Source organism: Peromyscus maniculatus, chromosome 18 (genome assembly GCF_049852395.1).
Source record: "Peromyscus maniculatus bairdii isolate BWxNUB_F1_BW_parent chromosome 18, HU_Pman_BW_mat_3.1, whole genome shotgun sequence".
Classification (NCBI taxonomy): domain Eukaryota; kingdom Metazoa; phylum Chordata; class Mammalia; order Rodentia; family Cricetidae; genus Peromyscus; species Peromyscus maniculatus.
In genome coordinates this window covers 1,375,818-1,401,466 of record NC_134869.1, presented here as the reverse complement: position 1 = coordinate 1,401,466, position 25,649 = coordinate 1,375,818, and the positions used below count along the sequence as shown (strand labels likewise).

The following is a 25,649-nucleotide window of genomic DNA, read 5'->3' as shown; positions in this document are numbered from 1 at the left end:
GCATCCCGTCACTGTGGTCCAGGTTCTAGAACTCATAAGGCTCAATGCTTCCTCGGGCTACCGCCCTCGCTAGCCTCTCTGCCTGCAAAGCTGTTCCTGTAGACAGCCACACAGTCAGCTCTGTCCCTCTGTCACCTCCTCAGAGAAGTCCCCGGGAATCATCCTATAAGGGTCAGCCCTGCTGCTTCCCCGCCAGCTCCCAGCCCTTCTCGCACTTACAACTGTTCCACACTGTCTCAGTCTCCGTCCTCCCCTGCCCGCCCCCAATGTCTGTGCAAACAGGGTCTTGGCTGATAAACATACTATGGCATTGCTCACTCTTGGCACACAGAAGTTGGTTTGTACCCATTCACTCAATCAACGGCAAAATTCCAGCTACCGACCATGGTGTGGGAGTGGGCGGCCCTCCTGAACTAAGCGCGGTTTTCAAACCGGACTCCAGGTAGTTGGGCATGGCAGTGAGCACATTAAATCCCACACTGCTGGCGGTGGGGGAGGCAGGAAGGACAGACATTCAAGGTCAGCATTGGCTTCATAGTGAGCTTGAGACCCTGTCCCAAAAAATCAAAAGCAAACAATTAAACTGGAATCCAAGGCCGGGATGGAGCCAGGCAAGAAGGCCAGTTGGGCAGGTCTGGACCTCTGCCTTTCTCCAGAACAGAGCCTCCTCTGGGATCTGCTATTAAGAATGGACAAAAAGCTAAGGGACCGAAGAGTGTGTGTGTGCGCGTGTGTGTGTGTGTGTGGGGGGGTAGGCCACTGTTGGGAACACTGGCAGGGTTTCACACCTTTAGAAGTCCCCTTGGGCCCTGAGACTTGTAGGTCCAGGAAGGAGACAGGCAGAGGAAGCCTTAGATTGAGGGATGGTACAAGAAGTACAGGACCTTAGCAAGCATGTCGTCTGTGGAACCCTCACTGCAGGATGGGGCCTCTGTGAGAGTACTGGCCCAATCCTGAGTTCCTCTGCAGCTGCCTCGGCCACTCTGAGTTATGAAGCGGCAATATTTGCCTGCTGCTGAGGTGTTCTCTGGTGGAGAACTGCACTTCACACTTGCTCCTGAGCTCACTGAGAAAGCAGCTGTCTCGCTGTCTGTGGACTCCTTAAACGAACTCAGCTTCCCCAGCGCTCACCAGCAGAGCAGTATTAGTTTCTGCCAGGGCTCTCCTGAGGACATCTCAAGAGACTCAGCTGATAAAGTGACGTGGCTGGAATGGCCGTGGCGAGGCCTGGAGTGAACAGCAGCTTTGTCTGTTTGGCATTGGGCCAGGCAAGGGGAGCTATATCTACAAAATAAATAAGTTTCTCTTCTCCTCACAAAGAGGAAAAAACTATATTGGCTGTAGAACGAGCTATACAATTATCCTCCACAAGGCAGAGCATGTGTGAGTTGAGTGAGATGAACTTCATGAGGACGAATTTTAAAATTAACTGAACACGGGTGGGTACAGCTGGTAAAGGGCAAGTTCATATCATCTTTAAGATGTTTCCTTAGAGAGCCATAGAGAAAAGGCCGGAACAGGCCTGGCATGGTGGCACATGCCTTTAATCCCAGCACTTGAGGCAGAGGCAGAGGCAGAGGCAGAGAGGCAGAGAGGCAGAGAGGCAGAGGGGCAGAGAGGCAGAGAGGCAGAGAGGCAGAGGCAGAGGCAGGAATATCTTTTTGTTTAAGGCTAGTGTGGTCTACATAGGGAGTTCCAGGCCAGCCAAGGATATATAGTGAGACTGTCTCAAAATTTAAAGAGAGAGAGAGAGAGAGAGAGAGAGAGAGAGAGAGAGAGAGAGAGAGAGAGAGAGAGAGAGAGAACATAACAGAGGGAGTGTGAGCCTGTGGGTGTAATATGCACAGCCAGGCGTCCGTGTACTCCAGGACTCCTAAATATCACTGGCAATTGGACTTTCGACAATGGTACCCACCTAGGTCCTCATGCCCAAATCATAAGGAAAAGTTAAACCACTGCTCACCATGGGGGAGAAGATGCAGCATTCCATAGACAGTGCTGTCCTTTGCTAAGTTACACTTACACATGTGTGCATTCACACATAAGAACATATTTATACTCAGTATATACACTTACACAACTGAAATGTGTACACTCACATATAGAAACATGTTTATGCACAGTACACATGCAAACACATGAGTGCATATTTTATCATATGCATACATATGATAAAACACTGTATAAAATCACATTCAAAACAGAATATAACATGTAAATGAAACAAATGAATTATGTGTTTGGACTTAGCTCCCTTCTATAAATATCTCATTGCCATGTGCTAAGCTAAGTGCTGTGACAGCTGAGTGACGCATGCACCGAGAACCTGCAGCCTGGGGCCAGCACCTAGCGCTGGTCTATAGATGGCTGCCACATGACCATTTTATGCAGGTTACTTCAAATTTAAAACACTTGCATTTCTACTACCAGCCTACTTGATTTGTGCATTTGGGGATCTCTCTCTCTCTCTCTCCCCCTCTGTGTGTGTGGGGGGAGGTGTGGGGGTGTGAGGGGTGTGTATATGTGGATACGTGCGCTTGGATGTATGTAGAGGCCAGACATTAACCTCAGCTGCTGTCCCTTAGCACTTGACACTTTGGCTTCAGACAAGGTCTCTCACTGGCCTGTGGCTCACCCATTAGGCTGAGCTGGCTGGCTAGTGAGCCCTAGGGGTTCTCTCGATTACATGCCCATGCTTCCGTGCCTGGCTTTTTCACATGGGTTCTGGGAATTGAACTCGGGACCTCACGCTTGCACAGGAATCACTTTACTGACTGACCCATCTCCTATCTCGAAGCTTATTGTCTGTTGCTCATTTTAGGAACGGGATTTCAGAGCTGTGATTTCCTTCGCTTGACCAGCATCCTACCATTTCCTGGGTTTGCACATGACTGTATCCCTTGGTGGCATCTTTTTTCTCATTGTTCTTGCTTTGGGTCCTGCCTGGGATCAACCCTTGCCATCTCTTCTCAGAACTGCTGTCTTTCTCATGGGCCCTGGGATTCTTGTCTCGGTCCCCCACCTCTGTTCTCCGGCTCCCTCTACACACTGCTACTAGAGACTTTTCTCTCTGTGAATTCCACCATGGCCATTCCTTGCTTAGTACCGACCACCATTGGGCCTTATCTTAAATAATCCAAAAATGTGAAACTTTCTAAGCATTTTAGCATGATACCCAAGTGGGTAATTCCATACCATTAAACATTTTTCATGCACAAAATTATCACCAATATTGCTAAAACTTTGCCTTTGGGTTATATGTCTGTTCTATATATTACACAAAAATGAATTTTGTGTTCCACCTCAAGTATTTCATTATGAATACAGACTATTTCAGATTAGGTTGAGCATCCCTGATCTGAAATTAGAAAAACCCAAAATGCTCCAAAACCTGGAACTTTCAAGTATTGACATGATGCTATGTTGGCAAAGTCTGGCCTCATGTAACAGGTCACACTCTAAGCTTGGGCACACTAAAAATACACTTCAGGGCAGGGAGATGGTCCTGTGGGTAGAATGCTGCCACATAAGCCTGAGGACTTGAGGTTGATCCTGGGAACCATGCAGAAGCCTGCTGAGTGTGGTGGCCTGCTTGTCAGCCCAGCACAAGAGAGGTAGAGATAGGGAGTTCCTGAAACAAGCCGGCTTGCCGGGGTATCCAAAATGATGAGCTCCAGGTACAGCCAGATGACCTGCCTCAGTATATAAGGTGATGAGCAACCAAAATATCCAATGTCAACCTCAGGCTTCCACAATTGAACACACATGCACCTACCTGCACACATGTGGGCACTCACACACAGAGGCATGTTTATACATAGTACACGCACAAATATGCAAACACATGCATGTGTATTACGGGTATGCATATGATAAAAAATACTGCATAAAATCACATTCAAGCCAGAACATAACATATAAAGGAAACAATAGAGTTGTGTGTTTAGACTTGGGTCCCTTCCCCCAAATATCTTATTACTTGTATACAAATAGCCCCAAGTCCAAAAAAAACCTACATCCAAAACACTAACAGCATTTAAGGTCCCCATCCTGTACTTACTTATGTGGCAGCTGTCCCCACTCTAAAGGAAGCTCCTCGGGAGTCTGAAGGCCAAGGTCACCTCACATTCACACATCAGGGATATTTTACATCAATGTAATACTTCTGCTGTGGGGTTCATTTCATTCTGCTTCCTTTATGTTATTGGCATGATTCTCCCCCAGCACCTGCCCCTTTTCCCTTCCAGTGCTTAACTCACAGGCTCCTGCCTCCGGAAGAACATGCTTGCCCATAACATTCTGCTTCAGAGCCCTTTGTTCCATGTGACTCATCACAGGCTGACTTCCGTTAGAATAGCAGCACTCCAGCAACTGGACTCCATATTGCAACTCTAAGTGTCTAGAATAGTGCCTAGCATGTAGAAGGCAACGGATACATATTCCTTGAATAAATTAATACAACATGTTTTGTAGTATTTTCATACTACCGGTTTGAAATGGGGCATCCAATCAATTGAATGGGCCATGAACAACACTTTAAAAATGAAACCCACTAGAATAGATGAGGGCACCTTGCACACAGCGAGGGCAGATGTGGGTCTGGGACACTTACCCAGTGTAACAATAGTATTGTGGAATTGGGTAGCAGGGAAAGATGTGTTACTTATTGGGGTTTGTGCTACTAAATTTTTGAAATACAAAAGTATTGTATTAAGCTAGGGATTAGTAAACTTTTTCTATAGTGTCCAATGGTAAATTTTCTAGAATTTTCAGGCTATACAAACTACTCAAGTATGATACCCCAGTGCAAAACCAAGCTCTCCACCAGTATGCCTATTTACCAATAGATAGGGCCATGGTACAATAAAGCTTTATCAACAAAACCCAGTGTATGTGAGAGTAGGATTTGGATTCAGTATCAGTTTGCTGAGCTTTGTAGTATCCTTGCATTTGTGTCTTATTAGTATTTGGATTCAAAACACCTCCCACAGGCTCACATTTTGAATGCTCAGTCCCCATCTCATGGTGATATTTTGAAGGCTGTGGATCCCAAAGGAGGTGAGGTCTGATTGTTAGAAAAAAAATGGTTACTAGGAGTGGGCCTTTGAAGACTATAGTTGCTTCTATACACACACATACAACATATGCATGCACACCCTCATCCTCAGCTGTCCTGTGAAGAGCATCTGTCTTGATGGACAGGGATCCTCTGACATCATGGACTTCCCCTTGCAATCCTTTCTTTCCTTAAGCTGCTCCTGTCAGGTTCTTGTCGCAGCTTCAAGAAAAGTAACAAATATATTTGCTAAAATAGTCACTTAACATTCACTGAAACTTAAAATAATTAGGCATCACATCTGTCAATATGGATTGGATAAGTGCAAGAGCCACACCTTAGCCTTTTGGATTGCTATAACAAAATAACTTTGACTGCAATTGATGAACAACGGAAGTCCATGACTCACAGTTCTGGGATTGGAACATCCAAGATCAAGATGAGGAGACTCAGTGTCCAATAAGGACTTTATAGACGAGGCTTTTCCTGTGTCCACACACTGCGGGACACACTGTCCCTGCCTCTTTCATAACTCTGTTCATGAGGGTGGTGCCTTCATGATCTAATCGCTTTCTAGAGGCCTCTCCAACATCACTTTGAGGTACGCATAAAGGCCCAACTTACAATGTTTGGAAGGATGCCGGCATTCAGGCCATCACAAGCCATTGGTCTCAAATCCTCAAAAGCCTTCTGAAGTCCAGAAGCCAGAGCCCAAAGTACGTTCACACCCTGCTGCTGTTTACTCGCCTCCAGGCGTGGGAAGAGGTGGGGGATGACCATGATGGGAACTTAATGGACTATGTGGGAGCCAATTTTCCTGCTTATCAGGTTGGACTCCTTTCCTCTTTTCTCCTTAATAAATCAGATGTCCGTGGGCTGGTGATGAGAGCTCAGGCCACCGATTCTTTGGGTCACACTTTTACTGCATATAGCTGACTGTAAGACTGAATGGAAGGGAAGGGAGGCACCAGACAAGTGTCAGCCCTGAGTGCGACACCTCCTCCACCCAGCTCCTGCCCATTGTGCAGGGTGAAGGACTGGTTTTCCTGCCCAAGGCACTGGTCTAGGCAGGGAGAGCTCTGAAGACGGGTGTGAGGTGTGCGTGCGTGCGTGCGTGCGTGCGTGCGTGCGTGTGTGTGTGTGTGTGTGTGTGTGTGTGCGCAGCTTAAATACCCTTAGCTGGCTATCTGGCAGGTGAGAAAGAGGACCAGATGGTCTTGGACAGAGTTCTGCTAACTTACACCTGAGCGCTAAGACTGACCTGTGGCCTATTGTGATGCAATTCATGAGTTAGAGCTGGTGTTTCTTAGTCAAGAGCAATGGTGTAAGACTCTACAGACTAGAGCAGGTGAATCACAAGTTTGATGCCAGCCTGGGAAGAACATATGTGTACACACACACACACACACACACACACACACACCTGCCACAAATCAAAACCGAGATGGTGTTTACTTCTTTAAATACCTGAAATAAATACAAAGATGAAAAATATTCCATGATTTATGAAACTGACATGAAACAAAAGTTCTCTAGTGTGTGTGTATGGGGTTGGGTGGGTGTGCATGAATATGCTCTATGTGTGTGTATGCTGGTTGTCCTTGCCTGTCTTTCCTCAGACATAGGCCACTCTTTTTTTTTTTTTTTTTCAGAGTCTCTCACTAGGACCTGGAGCTTGTTAATTTGGCTAGTCTAGCCAGCAAGGTACGGATCTGCCTGTCTCCCTTTCCCCAGCACTGGGATCACAGGTATGTGTGCTATCCTACGTGGTTCTGGGAATCACATTCAGGGGCTTGCTTATGCAGCAAGTATTTTATGGCCTGTGCTATCTCCTGGCCCCGAAATTGAAATTTCAGTGTCCACACATAAAGTTCTATGGGGAGACAGCCATACACATCCACCTATGTATTATCCATGCTGCTTAGTTCTACAGGGGCACGGTCAGTAGCTGCAACAGAGAACACATGGTCACTGAAGAGTAAAATGCAAGTTGCTGAACTTTGACCTAGATCATGGACCAGAAGCATTGACATCACCTGCAGCCTTCTTAGAAGCCAACTAACCTCCCAACCTCCATGCAGGCTGCTGATCCCCTGGTGATCTCTGCCTACACAGGACAGTTTTGGAAGCAGCTCAGATCTAGAGGAGGCAAGCCAACATCTTCCTAAGAGTGCCTGTGGGATAGTCCCTCATCCAGTTAGGGGGTTATTAGTCATTCACAAGTGAGAAACAAAAGACCCCAGAGTTCAGTGCTGGCCCAAGGTTATAGACTTCAGATGTATCTGAGCTGGGACTTCACCTTGGCCTCTGCAGCCCTCAGCAAAGTGAAACCCAAACTCCATGTCTATAATGTAAAACTGGAGGCACCAAGCTGGTGGCTCAAGATTAATGACAAGGGGAGCAGACATAATAAGAGAAAGAGAAGATCAGGTGTCCCCAGGCTTCCCGGTCTCCCAGTCCTAAGTGCCTGGAGCTGAGTCGTAGCTGTCCTACCTACTAGCATGGCCTTTGCCTCTAGGTTGCCCACATCCCTGATTCACTGTGGAATTCCTGGTCCCTGGGCCATCTGAGATTGCATCCTCTGGTCTCAAGCCATGGCCATGCACATGAGCAACCTGGACATCTTGTCAGGCTATGATGCTGGTGGAGCAGGGCTGGGGCCGACCTGCATTCTGCATTTCCAAGAGGCTCCAGTGTTGCTGAGCTGGTGGTCCTCCTATGAGGCACTCTTAATTGACAGGGCAGTAGAGGAGCTTGGGCCTGTCTGACTCCAGAGTCACACGCACTTGAGCTATCACCTAACACATCCTAACAGATGCCAACACTGCTGACCCTTGTCTCCTAGGTGTCTGGGAACCCCAGACCCAACCCTTCGACTTCCGGTGGATCTTTGTATATACACCGCCACGTTCAAGTACCGTGGTGTGGAAAAAAAGGCTGGTTAGCATTTATCATCTCAGCACTGACCTTCCTAGCATTTCAGGCCTCAGCCTGGGAGTGTGGGTGTGTCGGTGGGATAGTTCTTGGGGCCGAGGCCAGAAGTCAGGGCAACAGACACAGGCTCTGCCACTGCTGCCTCAATTGTCCGGAGGCCTAGTGGAGTCTGAGAATGAGAACATGCATGTTCGCACTCCCAGACAACAAGCCCACACTCTGTCCTCCTGGCCTTCCTGGACAAACATAACTGCCTGCTTCCCCAAACTCCAGCTCTTTCCAAGAAGCCAGAGATGTGACGGGTTTTCCCCAGGAAGCTTGCTGGGCAGCTGTCTGTGCTGAGACGCCAGGAAGGACACTGCTTCTCCTGTGGGCTGACAATAAGACTGGACTCTTCCTGATAGACACCAGGCTGTGTTCTGTACGGGCTGGTAGAACTTTCTGGAAGCTCGCCTCCTTAAGCATGGGCACCAGAACACAAGGAAACAGTGTGGGAATGTCATGTGCAATCTTGTGAGAGTAACTTCTTGGTCTTAGTTTATCTCACCTATAAAGTAGGTTTTGACAGCAAAAACCCATAAAAATGGTTTGCTCATTGTATTCTCTCTCTCTCTCTCTCTCTCTCTCTCTCTCTCTCTCTCTCTCTCTCTCTCTCTCTCTCTCTCTCTCTCTCTCTGGTATCCCCATGCATTTATGTGTGTGGAGGCCAGAGGTCAGCCTTGGTATTGTACCTCAGGAGACTTCTACCTTGTCTTCTGAGATAGGGTCATCAGCCTGGAAACAACAGATTCGGCTAGACTGGCAGGTCAGTGAACCTCAGGGATCTACCTGTCTCTGCCTCCCTGGACTGGGATGACAAGTGCCTGCCACCATACCTGGCTTTACAAACCAAAACACAGATTCTTGGCCCTCATGCTGTTAAGGCCAGCGCTTGGCCAATCAAGCTGCCTCTCTAGTCCTGCATTCTACTCTCTCTATGACTGTCTAACAGTGGGGAGAGCGTAGGAGCCAGCGATCACGTGGAACTCCTCTTGCTGAAGACCCCCAAGAGAAAGGCACATATATATACACAGAGTCAGGATATGCTGGCAGACACTGACAGGGAAACAGGAAGGAAATCTTATCTGCTCCAAGATGGTTTTGTCTTTCTTTAGATATGATGCGCTCCCTGGAGGGTGTTGACATCCACAAGAAAAGGTGACTTATTCTTAGTTCTTCCATAGGCGGCTGTGGGCAGACTTCTGTCCCTGAGACAGATAGGGCCTGCAGGTGGCAGGGTACACACTTTTTGGAACGTAGGTTTGATAGTCATCAACCTTTTCTTCATTCTCTGAGATGAATCTTACTGATCTTGGCCTTAGGCCTGGTGTGAGGTCGGTGGACCAGAAAGCGAGGGTCATTCCGTGAAAGGTCAGAGCTCGTCTCAAAGGTACTGTATGCTCCTCGGTGGGGCTCTGTGGAGTCCTTTAGACATCTACTCTCCCCCAAGCTTGCTTTTTGCCTTTTATTGGGAAGAAATGATTCCACCAGGGTGTTCCTTATGCCTCTGACCTCATGAATGAATTAATCTATCTATGAAATTGTTATGACCATGTTGTACCCTACTCAAAGTGTTTCCATATTGTGTAAAACAGAGGTCTTTCGGCTCTCCCCTGCTTGAGAGATTTCACTGTGGTAAAAGACTCCATGTCCTAGGTGGGATTGAGTTCTTTCCTTTAAGTTCCACAGTCTTGGAATAGTCTTCCATCATGCCCCATGTATAAATCTTGTATAAATATTATTTGCTGTTGAGATAGGGTCTCATTGGGCAGCTCAGGGTAGCCTTGAACTCATGACCCTACTACCTTAGCCTTCTGGGTACTGGGATTATGGTTGTCATAATACCTGGCTTTATTCTTCCTTGCATATGAGATGGTCTCCACAATTTTTTGATGTCAGGGACTGTGTCCTATTGGTGGTCCGACTCCTAGTGTAGACAGGCACGGGTCTGTGGGTGTACCACAGGAGCACATGTGCTTGAGGGTGGGTCAGTGACTGCACCCATTGGGTCCTGAGGGGGCTTTGCAAAACACCAAGGTCACTGATATCTCTTCACTAGGCAGCAAGAAGAGGGAGCTGTAGGACCTGCTGAACTTGATCCTGACCCTCGTGTGTGTGTGTGTGTGTGTGTGTGTGTGTGTGTGTGTGTGTGTGAAGCGTGTATACACCTGTGTGTGTCCATGTGTGGAGCCCAGATACCAATGTCAAATGTCTGTCTCTACCACTTTCCTCCTTACTTTTAGACAGGGTCTCTCTGAACCTGGAGCTCATTGTTTTAGCTAGATTGGCCTGGCCAAGGAGGCTCTGGGATCCACCTGCCTCTGTTCCCACAACATCTCTGTTATAAACAGGTGCTACCACATCTGGCTTTTCCATGGGTGCTACAGATCTGAACTCAGATCTTCATGCCACACAGGACACTTTACCCAGTGTCCCGGCTCTTCTCTGCTGCTAACCCTTGATCTTGATAAGATGACCCCTGGGGACCTGTGCAAACCAGGGCTTAGAATTAATTTCCAGGGATGCTTGCAGGCTCAGAGGGTGCATCCTCTCACACAGATAGGTGGAAACTGTTAATGCACTCTCTTTCCTCCTTTGCTCAACACCAAAATCTGCTCTGAGCTATCTCAGTGAGATAGAAGTCCTGGGAAGTTAGGACATTTTCTCAAGTTCCCGGTGATGGCAAATGGCAGAGCAAGCTCACAACCAGGGAATACTGGAGTCTGAAGCCATGTCCCTCCGCAGCCTTCCTCCCGACTCCACAGTCACATGCCATCTCCTGCATTTCAGCTCTTCAAGTGATGGGTGAGTAGAATATGCTCATGCACATATGCAGAAACCGCATTTATGTTAATAACTGGCCCACAGGAACAGTGCTGGCCCTAGGGATGTAGGGGCTGGCAGGACAGTCCAGGTTTCTTGAATCTAGGCCGAAGCTCTTTCCAGTGAACCAAGGATGATACAAGGATGTGGGAAGTGGAAGATGAAATCCACAGGGGAAGATCAAAGCCTTGAATCCTTGCTAGAAAAATGAGCTCCCTCCTGATTTCCATGACTCTGTCTTCAGTATGACACATACTAGGCTGACAGAGCCATAGAATACCTGTCCCCAGCCTCTGAGAGTTTAGAAGGGTAGTATTTTAGTATTCAAAGGCAGAAATAAAAATAAGGGTATATAGGCTGTTCATGTGGTCATGTGTGAAACGTGTATGTGTATAAATACGCAATGGATTACCCTTCTTCATGGAAGCCGGGCCCTGACCATTCTTCTCCTGCACGTGGCAGTCACTCACATTCTACAAGCTTCTGCTGACCACAGGACACCGATGATTCTCCTTTCTGGCAGACTCCCAGTGGCAGAAGAATCTTTGATTTGTTAACTGCTCCCCTGGGCCCTAGTCCTCCACTTGATTATTTTCTTCTCCACCCTCTCCAGCATGGAGTTTGAGGACCACCTCCTCCCACTGACAGAGCACAGTGCTGGGAAAGCTTGCTACGTGAGTCAGCCTGAGGGAAGGGAGCTGAGTCCAGGCTGCTTGGAGCTGATGACGGCAGGGAACTGGGGCAAGTGGCAGTGTGGGAGATGATGCGGCTGCTGCAAGCACTGCACACGGGGACCAACACCTGGTCCTCCAGAACATGTGGAACTACTGCAGGGTGCCTTAGCCCTGCCACTCACTTCCTTTCAGAAGGGCAGTGCTGTGTATGCAGCAGGAAGAGTTAGGACCTCTAGTTCTCCGAAACCTGCTATCATCTCAGTGGCCACAGCCTTTACTCCTCTGAGCTCAGCCAGACTGCCGCAGGACTCCAACTCCACCATTTATTGCCCATGCCTCAATTTCCCCATCTGTAAATACAAAATCTATCTATCTATCTATCTATCTATCTATCTATCTATCTATCTATCTATCTATCTATCTATCTCATATCTATCTTATATTATCTGTCTATCATATTGGTTCCTTTAATCACTATTGTGATTATGATAGTCTCCTCTTACCCATGGTTTTGCTTTCCACAGCTATTTGAAATTTGAAAATATCAAATGGAAAATTTCAGGAATAAATAATTCCTAAACTTTTGTCCCATGCCACTCTGAGTAGAATGATGACAGTGTGTCCCAGCCTCCTCCCAGCTAGCTGCTCCTGGTATGAACCATCCTTCTTCAGCATTTCCGTGCAGTATATGCTACCCTCCAGTGAGCCACTCAGTAGTTCTCAGAGTTGAGAACTACTGTTTAGACCAGCATTTCTCAACCTGTGGGTCCTGACCCCTTTGGGAGTTGAATAACCCTTTCATAGGGGTTACCTAAGACCATTGGAAAACATGGATCTTTACATTATGACTCATCACAGTAGCAAAATTACAGTTATGAAGTAGCAATGAAAATAATTTTATGGTTGGGGGTCACACAACATGAGGAACTGTATTAAAGGGTTGCAGCATTAGGAATGTTGAAAACCACTAGTCTCGGTATTGCTGTGCTTGGGGGTCAGGTGACCCTTGTTTTACCTTATGGCGATCCTGAAATTTGCAAGAGTTATCAATTTGCATATGCCAAAGGGAAGTTGTAAAAACTGCAGACATACGTTGGCACGTTTTGTGGTTTCAGGCCTTCACTTGGGGGTGGTAGAACTTATCATCCCTGGATAAAGGAGACTTCTGCATTGCTATAGTTTGCATTACTATCACAATTACTACATTCCTGTCTCAAAAGTGTGAATGGGGCCAAATATCTCAACTCTCATTTCTTCTCTGTTTGGGGGAATATTCTAGTGCTGTGTGGCCTGGGCAAGGTCCTGCTCCTCTCTGAGCCTCAGGTTTTATTTTCTGAGTGGGGTGCTGGAATTCAAACTCTGACAGGGAGAATCTGGGGAAGTAAGCCCAGGGCAACTCCCAGGTGGGGTTAGCTGCTTGTGCTGGAAGCTGTTGCCCTTATTTTAGGAGTTTACCCAGAACTAAATTAAATTCCTTCCCTCTTTGTTTGTTATGAGCAGCTGCTTGCTTTAGCTCAGTAAGTGGTTAATCAAAATAATAATTCACATTTGCTACTGGACTTCGAAGCTTTCTTGCAGTGAACGTATGCCAGCTTTACCTGCCACCCTCCTAAGCACAGATGGATGTATTTATTCTGTTGTCATTACAGCCCTAGGTGGGACTTTATTGTGTCTGGGTTAGTTGTGGAAATTGAAGTGCATGTAACCAGTGCATGGGAAGTCAGGTCAGAACCTGGTGAAATGTGCTACGTGTTTTCCACCACACTATGTTTGGGACTTACACTTGACTCTTTGTTTGAAACAAGGTCTCACTATGCTCCCTAGGTTAGCCTCTAACTCCTGGGCTCAAGCCATCCATTTGCCTGAGCCTCCCTAGCGGATGCCTTGAACTTGTTTTCTAATGCTGATGGTGTCATAGTTGATGCTCTCATGTTTGTGGCTAAGGGACTGACAGAATCGACACCAGCAAGAAAGGGCTTACTCTGACTCACATCAAAACTGCCATAAACAACCGCTTTGGTCTGTGCATGAAGCATTTAGAACCAGACATGTCCAAAGAAGTCCTTTGTCTTCACCTCAGTAGACAATGGGTTCTGTGTCCTTGCCAACACTTAGTGTTATCAGTCCTTTCATTTTTAGCTACATTTTAGCCATATTTTAGACAATAGGTTCCTGTCCTTGCCAACACTTAGGGTTATCAATCCTTTCATTTTTAGCTACATTTAACTACATTTTAGACAATAGGTCCCCCCCTCCTCACCAACACTTAGTGTTATCAATCCTCTTCATTTTTAGCTACATTTTAGACAATAGGTTCTGTGTCCTTGCCAACAGTTAGTGTTATCAGTCCTGTCATTTTTAGTTATATTTCATTTTTCTCAATGAGTGATGCAGAGGAGCTCATTTTCACCCATACATATTTGGCATTTGCTGATGTTTTTGGCAACTTGACATTCATTTGACTCATACTGAACTTGTAGCCAAGTATAAGAACTCATAGTCTCTGACACTGCTTACTCATCTCTCTCCTGCTGACTTCAGCTGGATTTGGAGTCCTCAGAGCAGGTCCAGGTATCCTTTGTTCTAATATCCACCAAGTGCCCACTTGTTCCAGGCACTGAGCTACGACTTACAAGTTTCTCTTAATCCATACACCCAGCATGTGAGATTGATATGTTCATTATTTTCGCTTTGCAAAAGAAGGAACTATGGTTCCTTCTATGGTGCGGGAGGCTAGGTAACTTACAGCATCACAAGACACAAGTGGTGGAATCTAGATTCAAATGAAGATCCTTAGTTGCTGTGATGTGCTGCTTCCAAGGAGGAAACATTGAAAACTTAATAGTGTGAAGACTGTAAAAACCTCATGTCTGTGAATACTCATGTCCTTATATAAAATGGCACAGTAGCTGAACTTTCTGTATACCTATAATATACAGCACATATACATACTTGTCACACAGTTAGGGAAAAATGGCAAGAAAAATAGACATTTTCAGTATAGAGGCAATTTTTTTCTTTTGTCTTTTTGGTTTCCCTGTGTAGCCCTGGCTGTCCTGAAACTTGCTCTGTAGACCAGGCTGGCATCCAGGCAATTTTTCTTATTCAGTTCAGGTCTGTGCTTGGTTGACTCCACAGCCATGGATCCACTGATAGGGAATCCCCTCTGGACTTTGAAAGATGTCAAACTCTACAATTCCCACAGCATCATATTGTTTCCAGTCTTATAAAATATTCAACAGAGGAAATAAAATCAATTTTACCCAAATGCAATGATTTTTCCTTCCATCTGAGGCTGCTGATGTTTGGGGCTGTATGGTTCTTTGTTGTGGGAGGCTATCTTGTGCATGGTGGGGTGTTTAGCAGCTCCCTGGCTTCCTCCTGGCAGGATTCAGAAGGACCCCACATTCCCCCAACTGTAACAACTAACATTGTTTCCAGACATAGCCTAGTGTCCTTTGGGAAGCAGACTCCCTGCTACTTCTTCCCCCAACTTCTGGAAAGCTCCATAGCATATCCACCCCCTAGTTTTCTTTCTATTGCTGTGATAGACACCACAACCAATAGGAACTTGGGGAGGAGATGGGTTTTTGGCCTGCATGTCCAAATCACAGTCCATCACAGAGGGGAGTCAGGGCAAGGACCTGGAGGCAGAGACCATAAAGGAATGCTGCCTCCTGGCTTTCTCCCCAGGACTTGCTCAGTTTACTTTCTTTACCACCCAGGACCACCTACCTGGGGTGGTACTGCCCACATGGATCGTAATCAAGAAAATGCCCCATGGACTTGTGTACAGGCTGATGGAGGCAATACTCAATCAAGGTTCCCTCTTCCCATATGACTTCAGTTTGTGTCAAGCTGAAAACAACAACAACAACAACAACAACAACAACAACAACAACAACAACAAAACTCCAAACTGTCCAAACAAAAAACTAACCAGGAGACCAGTGATTTTACCCTGCTTGTCTAAGCACCTCCCAAATGTAGTGTGTCCCTAGATTTTGATTCCTGTGCCTCATGGTACCCACTGTTCTTCGTTTTAATGCAAAGGAGTTAGCCCATCTCTGTCTTGCTTTTTTCCTGGTTTATTGTATTCCTTAAGCCTCCAGGCCCACCCAGCCTTGTGCAGCTTTCCCATGCCATCTTGGCAGCTCGATTCTGCTCTTCTCAGTGGCACACTCTTACTCGTCCCGCCATTGACCACTACCCACTTGACTTTTGAAATCAAGTGTCAACTCATTCAGACATCTTTCCCAGGTGGTTTGGGAGGTGAATGGCTTGTGAGGGCTCTGATGTCATGAATGGATTAATCCATCTATTGAATTGTCGTGATCTGCTCAAATTATTTCCATATTGTGTAAAACAGAGGTCTTTCAGCTCTCCCCTGCTTGAGAGATTCCACTGTGGTAAGAGACTCCATGTCCTAGGTGGGATTGAGTTCTTTCCTTTAAGTTCCACAGTCTTCTCATAGTCTTCCATCATGCCCCATGTATAAATATTATTTACTGTTGAGATAGGGTCTCACTGGGCAGCTCAGGCTGGCCTTGAACTTGTGACCCTACTACCTTAGCCTCCTGAGTACTGGGATTATGGTTGTCATCACACCTGCCTTTATCCTTCCTTACATATGAGATGGTCTCCACAATTTTTTGAGGGCAGGGACTGGGTCCTGCTGGTTGTCTGACCTCCCAGGTAGACAGGCACAGGTCTGTGGGTGTACCACAGAAGCACATGTGCTTGAGGGTGGGTCAGTGACTGCACCCACTGGGTCCTGAGTGGGCTTTGCAAAACACCAAGTCATTGACACCTCCTCACCAGGTGTCTTCGGGGCATGCTTTCCCTGCTGGACTCCAGCCGCCCATGTCCCTTCTTGGGAGAAGGTACAAGGACTGTAGGAGGTACATGTTGTGTTCTTTACCCTCTCAGCATGAACATGATGTCATCTGCTCAGTCAGCTTTCCCGGAGAGTTCCCTGTAAGCTTTCTCATTTCAAATCTAAGGAGAAAAGCCCCCTTTCCTCCATGTCAGCATTCTTGAAAGCCCGTGTTTATTTGTCTCTATCACCTTGCTTTGGGGGTTGATTTCTTGACCTCTGGGAAATCCCTCTTGCCTATGTATTACATCCATCTCTGTAGGCACTTCCTTATTTCTTCTTGGGGGTTATTTTAAGCTTTAGGGATTTAATTATGTCCTTGGGAGTCCTCTAACTTCACCAGAGCTGTCCAAGATGGTGCCAGTGGACAGATGGAACGGGGCAACTAGAGAAACAAGGGTCAAGTGACAAGACCTTGGTGACCATTTGGTCATGGAGACAGTAGAGATGACTCATCTGTCTCTGAGTTGTTTGTGCTGGAGATGGAAGATAACCCAGGGCCTGGGATATGCTAGCCAAGCACTCTACCTCTGAGCTACCTTCGTCCTTTGGTTTCAGTTTTGAAGTAACTGGATGACAGGTATCTGCTGTGAAGATGGAAGTCACAGGAGAGGAAGAAGATGAAGGGGAGGCAGAAGAGATAATGGACATTGTTTGGGATGTTTCCATGGAGACATGGTGACAAAACACAGGAGGTAATTGGAGATACAGGAAATATGACTCAGGGGCTGTTGACATGAGGATGGCACCTGGAGCTGAGGGAGTTGCTGAGAGATAACAGTGTGCTTACAGTATGGCCATGGTCAGGGGTGGTGCAGGAGAATTTGTCCTTGACAAAGACGGAAGGTGTAATCAGTGAAACTGAGGAAGAAAGCCAGGAGAAAAACTTGAATCAGAGGCCACTAGAGACGCTAGTTTGAGGATGAGAAGGGACTCTCAGAAAGCTTAAGCGATGTAGAGACATCAGTTCAGGACAGGAGACTATCCACTGAATTAGCATGAAGGCCACTGGGAACCATGGGGAGGGCACTTTTAGCTCAAAGGAGGAGGAGGAGGAGGCTAGAGACAGATTGTAGAGGTGGAGGAGGGGGTGGGCAAAGAAGGAATAGGGTTCTAGAGGGGGATCCCTCATCTGTTCACCAGACCCATCCTGGGTCCTGGGATACAGTAATGGGAAAAGAGGCAAACATTCCTTTCTTTATCCTGTGGATGTTCTAAGGAGTCTGCACAGAGATATTATGGTTTGGATATTAAATATCCTCCCCAAACTCAAGTGCTGAATGTTTGACCCCCATTGTAGCAATTTAGAAGAAGAGGCTTGGGGGGTGGGGTGGGAGTGACTGGCTCAGGAGGGCTCAGACCTCATCCATGGATTCATAGCTCAATGGGCTTCCAGGGGAGTGGCCTTGTCACAGATTCTATCAGTCTTGCTCTTCAGCTGCCCTCACATGAACACCTTTGACTCACCACACTCTCTACTGTGGGGAACTGTACCAGCAGAGGCCCCCAACAGGGCCAAGTGACTGTGAATCAAAAATTCTGAAACAGGCAAAACCAGACACACACACAAACTTCCTAGAAGCTGGTTTTCTTATACATTTTGTCACAGAGGCAGAAGGCTGATTCGAATCACCATCTAACCGGCGAGCAGGCCTCAAGAGGCTGGTGTTGAACTTGCCCCACCCTGCCCTGCTTCCCCCTGAACCTTTGACCCTCTCCTTACGCCTCCTCAATGGGAAGATCACAGGGCAGTCTGGCAGGTGGAGAAGAATACAGGCCTGAAGTGCACAGTTGTACAGCTGTCTGAGCTGGTCAAGCCCCCCCCCCCCCAACACTTAGCTCTTGCTGAGTCCCAGAAGAATACTGCTCTAGCTCCCCACTGCCCACAACTCTAGGATTGGATTTTCCCCTTGACTGGGGCCGACCCATGCCGCTCTCCTCTCATTGAAGCATTGAAGGTAGGTCCATGAACCCAAGCAATCTCCCATGAGACATGGCGCTGGAAAGAGAGACTTCAGTCAGAGGTCCAAATGGCTTGGTTGTTTTCTTCAAAGCTAGTTGCTCTCTGACACTTGCAACTGAGAGGCTAACCAATACAGGTGCCCTGGATGTGGTCTGTAAGATACATTGTTTAGTTGGCAGAAGCCTCGGACTCCAGGGGCCCTGCTGTGCGGCCCTGTTTGCACTTTGGCGGTGCTAGCCCAGCAGGGGACAGAGGGACAAATCACACAGGAGCTTACAACGCGAGGAGAAGGTAATAGCTACTTGGTACAAAGAATCACTGCCAACAAAGGTTTTTCCTTCATGTCTCTTAAGCTATAATCATGGAGAACTGGAAGCTATCAATTCAAGGGGATGTTCAGAGCTCAGGCTGAGCGAGAGAGACAGTCTATGCAACGCAAGCTTAGAGCAGTGAGGTGGGAGCAGAGGGAGGTGGACTGTGGATTCCTCCTGACACTTTCTTCTGGAGACTGTGCCGGTGGGGAGGGCAGCAGATAGTCTGGGGGAGTCCTGGGGGACTGTGCGGTGGGGAGGGGCAGCAGATAGTGGGGGAGTCCTGGGGGACTGTGCGGTGGAGAGGGCAGCAGATAGTCTGGGGGAGTCCTGGGGGACTGTGCTGGTGGGGAGGACAGCAGATAGTTGGGGGGGTGGTCCTGGGGGAGTCCTGGGGGACTGTGCCGGTGGGGAGGGCAGCAGATAGTCTGGGGGAGTTCTGGGGGACTGTGCCAGTGGGGAGGGGCAGCAGATAGTCAGGGGGAGTCCTGGGGGACTGTGCCGGTGGGGAGGGGCAGCAGATAGTCTGGGGGAGTCCTGGGGGACTGTGCCGGTGGGGAGGGGCAGCAGATAGTCTGGGGGAGTCCTGGGGGACTGTGCCGGTGGGGAGGGGCAGCAGATAGTCTGGGGGAGTCCTGGGGGACTGTGCCGGTGGGGAGGGGCAGCAGATAGTCTGGGGGAGTCCTGGGGGACTGTGCCGGTGGGGAGGGCAGCAGATAGTCGGTGGGGGGGGGCTGTGGTTGTACTGACTGTGTTGGTTCAAGCTCTTCACGTACCTTTCCCATGCCAGCATGGGCATGTCCCAGCTTGATCACCACGGGAAAATGCGGGGCTGTGAGCTGAAAGACACAAGAGGAAATCCCTCATTAGTAATCTCAGCATTGCCACAGGGCTGTCTGCTCTGTAGAAAGATTTGCTCCCAGAATGCTGTCAGGGATCCCTCTGCAGGTGTTAGCCCTGTGCTCTAGCTCCAACACACCGGCGCACGTCTGAGCTCTCAGAACAGCTTGCCTGGGAGCCCCCAGCAGTCTGCACAGAGGTGCTCCAGACAACTGATTCAGAATTCTGGCTTTTCCACAGCACAGCTGCAGGCAAGGCATTACATGGATCCCTGCCCATTTCCTCATCTGCAAAATGGGGGAGATAATACCAGTGTTCCCACAATGGGAGGGTTGTGAAAATGGCAGGAACTCTTTTTTAAATGACGTTACTAGTTTATGTTCATGGGTGCTTTCCCCACATGTATGTATGTGCACCACATGTGTGCCTGGTGTCCACAGAAGCCAGAAGAGGGCACTGGAAGTTGGGAATTGAATCCAGGCCCTCTGGAAGAGCAGTCAGTGCTTTTAACCACTGAGACATCTCTTCAGTCCCATGTCAGGAATTCTAAAACTGTGAGTTCAGAGAATGGCAGCTTCATTCTTCTAGCACACTTCTGCCTCCAATAACGAGTCTCCTCACCACTCTGAGCCTTCTTTAGGCCACTGCAGGAGTTCATGTCCTCTCTGCTGCTAGCATTGATCAGTTATACCCTACAGGCACGGCGTGTCTCCTGGCCGTGGCTTCTTTGGAGCATCCCACTGTTTTCCAGGCAACTGCCCTTGCCTGCCTGGTGCTCTGTTCCATTGCCAGGCTCTCAGACTTCTAATCCCAACACGAGGCTGAGTATAAAATCTGGGCTTCAATCTGTTCTGCCAGCAACATTTTCTCCAGGCGTGTGTGCATCTCACCCTTTGATACAAATGAAGAGATCTGAGAGGAGAGACTGAGAGGAAGCAGGGTGCACATGACACTTGGACTTGTTTCTTTCATGTCACTCTTATGTCGTCTGAAGGGTGTTTGCTTGGTTTGTAGGAGTCTATTCTCTTGAGGTCAAAGTTTATCTCTCCTTGCTACATAGTAATGACGTCAGTCTCTTCCTTTTGGATCAGTCTGTCCCTCAACAGGGGTCATCACATCCCCTTCTCTAGGCTGTGCAGATAGTCTGTCACCCTGTCCTGCGTTGTTCCCACAATGCACTTGTCCTCATGTATCGGGGCCCCCGGGGAGCTCAGCTTTTCCTTCTGGGTGTTTACTACAGTCTTGCCCAATGGCCATCTGTGGATCACAAAACCACCGAATGAACTCAATTGTAAACTTGGTTGTATTAAGGGACACCTAGGAGATTGATGAAGCACACTCCCACGTGTGTTTGTGAGTGTATTTCCACAGGTGACCACATCATGAGACTGTGACCTAATGGATGGATCAATCCCTTGGTGGACTCAAAACAGGACGGTACAGCTGGGAGGTGGTAAAATGTCGGAGGTGGGTCCTTGTTGGGGGACGTGCTCTTGGGAACTCCGTCCTGCCCTGGCCCCTTCGGTTTCCTCTCTACGATGATGTGAGCTGTTGTGGCACCCCATGATGGACTGACCCATATGAAGCGGTGAAGCACAGCAGGCCCTCCTTCCATTGTGCTGTGTATGTCAAGTACTGTCTCACAAAATGAGAGAGGAAAAAAAGCAAGGTTCACATCATCTCATCACACTCCCACAATACCCCTTGAGGCAATCTGGAAAGATACTCATTTATTATTATTATTATTACTTAAGCATTTTACAGATAAGAAAATTTTGCCAGCTGAGAGCTGAAGACTTGAACTGGATTCTGTAATCCCCAAACTCAGTTTGAATTATTTCCTCCTTATTTCAGGCTAAACATTACCATACTCCTGTACTCAAGGTGAACCAATTTATCTTTTTAAATAAAGAAGTAACATTTGATTTTGACACCAAAAGCAATATGCACTCAGTGCAAAAGTTCGGAAACTGCAATAAACTGTTCAGCATAAAAAGGGCAATATCAGTTGTCCCAGCTTCTGTCTGCTAGTCTGGGGAAAAGCCCTATAGCTGTTTTTTTTACTTGTTCTATTTTTTTATGAAATTGAGAACCTAGTGCATATCCAATTTTGTTTCCCACTCTTTGCACCTAATAATAAGCGGCAAGAGTGTTTCTGGTGGTTATTGTTTGTTGGTTTAACGGTTATAAAATATTTCCCATCTGAAAGAGACTTCAAGAGCAGCACTGGAGCACTGGGACATCACGTTGATGAAAGAAAGCACTGCCCACGCAGCTGAAGGCCGTGATGTAATTCTCTTCTCGATGTAACCCGTTTTCTCCCACCCTAGAGGGAACTGGTGTATGGCTCCTGTGTTTATTCTTCCCTTGCATTTATTCGTAATCTTACTATCATATAATTCCTAAAATCATTATACATCTTTAAACTTCAGTTTTTGTGCTTTAAAACATTCTTTCACAATTTCATACACACATGCACACACACACACACACACACACACACACCACACACACGCGCACACACGCTCGTGCACACACACAGACTTGCACCATTTTGACTATGTTCCCCCTATTTTTTATCCACCCCTTCTTCCTCTCAAGTCCTTCACCTACTTGCAAGTCTTTTTATTTGTTTGCGTGTAATTAGGGTAACAAGGCTCTCCAGGGGCCACACCACTGAGGACTATGACTCTCTCACCCCCAACCTTTAATTGCCTACAGCTCCTCAGGGAGGGGTGGGGCCTCCAGAGCCTCTCCCCACCCTCGATGGCAGCGGGTGGGCCAGCTTTGTGCAGTAGCCACCGCAGCTCCTGTGAGTTCTGGGGGTGCAACAGTCATATGTCCAGGAGACAGCTTTTCACTTCTCCCCATCCTCCAGCTCTTGAATCCTTTCCATGATGCTTCCTGAGCCTCAGAGGGTGACATGGATGTCACACTTAGGGCTGAGCTCCACTCTTATTCTTAGCATTCGATCAGTTCCTGCTTTAACTGTCACCCACCGCAGACAAAGGCTTCTCTGAGCAAGGCTGGGGCAGCACTGATCTACGGGTATAAACAGGCAGTTTGACATCATGTTCATATAGCGAAATAATTGTGTTAGATCTTCCCTAGGGCCTGTGGCTTCCCCAACCTCGGGAGACTGGCGTTTTATCATTCTGACCAGTGTGAGGCACTCATTGAGTGCATCCCCACCAGGGATCTTTTGTTACCTGGCATAGGCATCACACTCAGCCATCACTGCAGACTGTAGGCATACTCAACAATCAAAAGATTGGAGGCTTTGTTTCTGGAGGGGAGAGAAGATGGGTGTTCTCTTCCCTCTGTCCTGTCCACTCTGGTCGACACTACACTGGGGAGACCTGCAGGGAGCATGGCATGCCACTGGGTCTGTCACTTACTCTCTGTTTAATTTTAGGCCAGATATTAGTTTTCCAGTCTGCAAACGGGGCTGATAATACTCCACTTGTAGGACTGTGAGGCAAGGGTGTGGCAAGAGGAAGAAATGAGGAGTATAAACTACTTAGCTAAAAGTACTAAGATCACAACTATAAAGTAGAAGAGAGGGCAGGGAGGGAGACCCTAACTGTGGGAGTAAGAGGGAGAGGTACAGGAAAACTGGGTGATAGAGAAGGAGATTAGGGACTCTGGTCCCACAGAACCTGCTGATCTGGGCTGGAACTACAGCAGAAGAAACACAACCACATTAGTCTCAGTGTCAAGACTTTGACTGTGATGGCTTGGATGGATTGAGAGTCACCAAAGGGGTCAGTAAAGCACACCCCGGGATGTGTCTGTGGGGGCATTTTCAGTCAGTCAGATTACAAGGGCTAGGAACTAAGCAATGGTTAATTAATCTAGTGATGGATTCAGACCCTGAAAAATATTATCCAGAGGCAGTGGAAATTATGGAAGATGGGTGGGGCCCGGTGAGAGGAAGTGGGCCAGGGGGTGTGTGTCTTTGGAGGGCATAGCTTGTTCCATGTTGTTCTGCTTCTCCACATACCCAGAACTGTGGACTCAGTTCTCTAACTAGGAGCCAAAGCAAGTCCTCCTCCCTTACGTTGTTTATGTCAGGTACTTTGGTCTTTCGTTATAGTGCTGAAGACAACTGAGTGCCGCACAGCACCTACGCTAGAGTAGATTTTAACAGTACATTTCTAGGAATGCTTCCCAGCCCATGTCACACCACAGCAGTTGGAGCCACCGGTTAGGTCCAAGCTGATAGGATAGAAGGGGTTATGGCCCTCTCAGAAGTGGTCTCTGTTTTAGGTGACACTTTTAAAATTAAGATGATTGTGTTGAAATGATCATAGATATTCAAGACAAGGACCCCCCCCCCTCCAGTACTGGGGTTTGAACTTAGCACCATGCACATGGTATGCAAATGTTCTACCATTGAGTTGTAGCTCCAGATCAAGATGAGAATTATTTACAGCTGCATCACTTAACCATCACTGTTTGTGTTGTATTTATCACCCTCATCTCTGTGTCTGATTAAAAAACCCAGGTATTCTACAATAAGATCTGAGAATTTTATCTTTCCCACTTAGCTTTCTATGGTGTTTTCTTCTTCTTCTTCTTCTTCTTCTTCTTCTTCTTCTTCTTCTTCTTCTTCTTCTTCTTCTTCTTCTTCTTCTTCTTCTTCTTCTTCGTGTGTGTAGATGGTGCATTTGCGTGTACACATGTGAGCACCCATGTTTGTGTTTGTGAGGTCAGAAGTCAATGCCAAGTGTCTTCCCTTATCACTTTCTAACTTACTTTTTGAGACAGGCTGTCTCCCTGACCCTGGGCCTCACTGACTGGCTCAGTGCCGGCCAGTGAACTCCAGGGATCGTCCTGCCTCCGTCTCCCAGTGCTGGGACCACAGGATTGTGCCGCTATACTCAGGGGTTGATGTGGATGCTGGGCATTTTGGTTTCTCATGCTCATGCAGTAAGCAGGTCACCATCTTCCTGCTTTCGTTGTACATTTTCCCTGGCATCTCTTGCCTTACCTCTTCACGCCTGCTCTAGCCCTGGTGACCAATGGCACCTGCCTGGTGTGCTTTGCCCCTCGCTCAGTACACGTCTCTTTACACACTTGTTGCACATAGATAGTTGATGTTGATATTTCTTTTTTTCAAAAACAGCTCTTATCACTTGCTTTTGCAGTGCTGGAGATGGAATCCAGGGCCTGATCTACCACTGAGCCACGTCTCTGCACACTCTGACTCTACCTATTATATCATTCACACTCCCTCCACTGTGACAGACATAGCCCTAACCCAGTCACTGCAACAGCTGCACTGTACTCCATGCACACCTGTCCTGTGACACTTTAACCACTTCCCTGCTAATGAACGGACATGTGTGTGGTTCTCTCTCTCTACCTCCTTCTCCCCCTCCTTCCCTGCTACCGAAACCAAAATTCCACTAAACATTTCTGTGCACCTGTCCCTTGAACTAGTATTTTATCTCCAACGGGCTAGACTTGGAGCTTTTCAGAGAGACAGGCAGAATTTGGAGAGGTGGCGACAGGTTTCTGTAGAAAGTCATTTGATCTCCAGAAATGAAAGGAGGTGTCCTGGATCTGCATGTGAAGAGTTCACCCATGACAACCTTTCCCTGACTGAGACAGATGGTTTTCCAGCCAGGAACAGGACCAGGGACCTCTTGTGCAATGTTCCTTAGCATTCTTTCCTTCCCCGGCATTACAGATGGGGAACAAGTCACTCGGCACAGACCCACGGCCACCCAACTCTTCTGCCATGTTTCCTTCCCCAGCATTACAGATGGGGAACAAGTCACTTGGCACAGAGCCACGATACCCATCTCTTCTGCTGTGCTCCTTCCCGTCTGCACTGTTGCTATGGATCCCAAAGGCCATTCCTATTTCCATCCCTCTGCCACATGCCGGCCCCTCCCCAAACACAGACAGGTCACGGAGGACAGAAAACATCTTGTTGGCTAGGCTATTTTTTCTCTTCCCTTCACAACAATAGCTTTATTTAGTTTCCTTGGGGATGGCTTCTCAGGGACCCTTTTCCCGGTCCCATGGCCCCAGACACTCCAGAGTTCAGCACTGCCCCATGGCAAGAGGCCTGACATCCTGTTAGAAAGGGGACAGATCCATCTTTGAAAAGAGATTCTCCACC

The 25,649-nt window shown here is 47.6% G+C and overlaps 1 protein-coding gene across 3 annotated transcripts in view; it reads right to left on the bottom strand.

The window, feature by feature from the left end:
• Window positions 1–25,649, bottom strand: part of Syn3 (synapsin III) — a 445,154-nt gene that overhangs the window by 55,579 nt on the left and 363,926 nt on the right. For all 3 annotated transcript variants that reach the window (XR_013045768.1, XM_016005489.3, XM_076554444.1), the window contains exon 7: window positions 19,453–19,515. Coding sequence is in view for 2 of the 3 variants with exons in the window: in XM_016005489.3 (XP_015860975.1) it covers window positions 19,453–19,515 (63 nt within the window). In the remaining variant the exon portion in view is untranslated. The remainder of the gene's footprint in view (window positions 1–19,452; window positions 19,516–25,649) is intronic.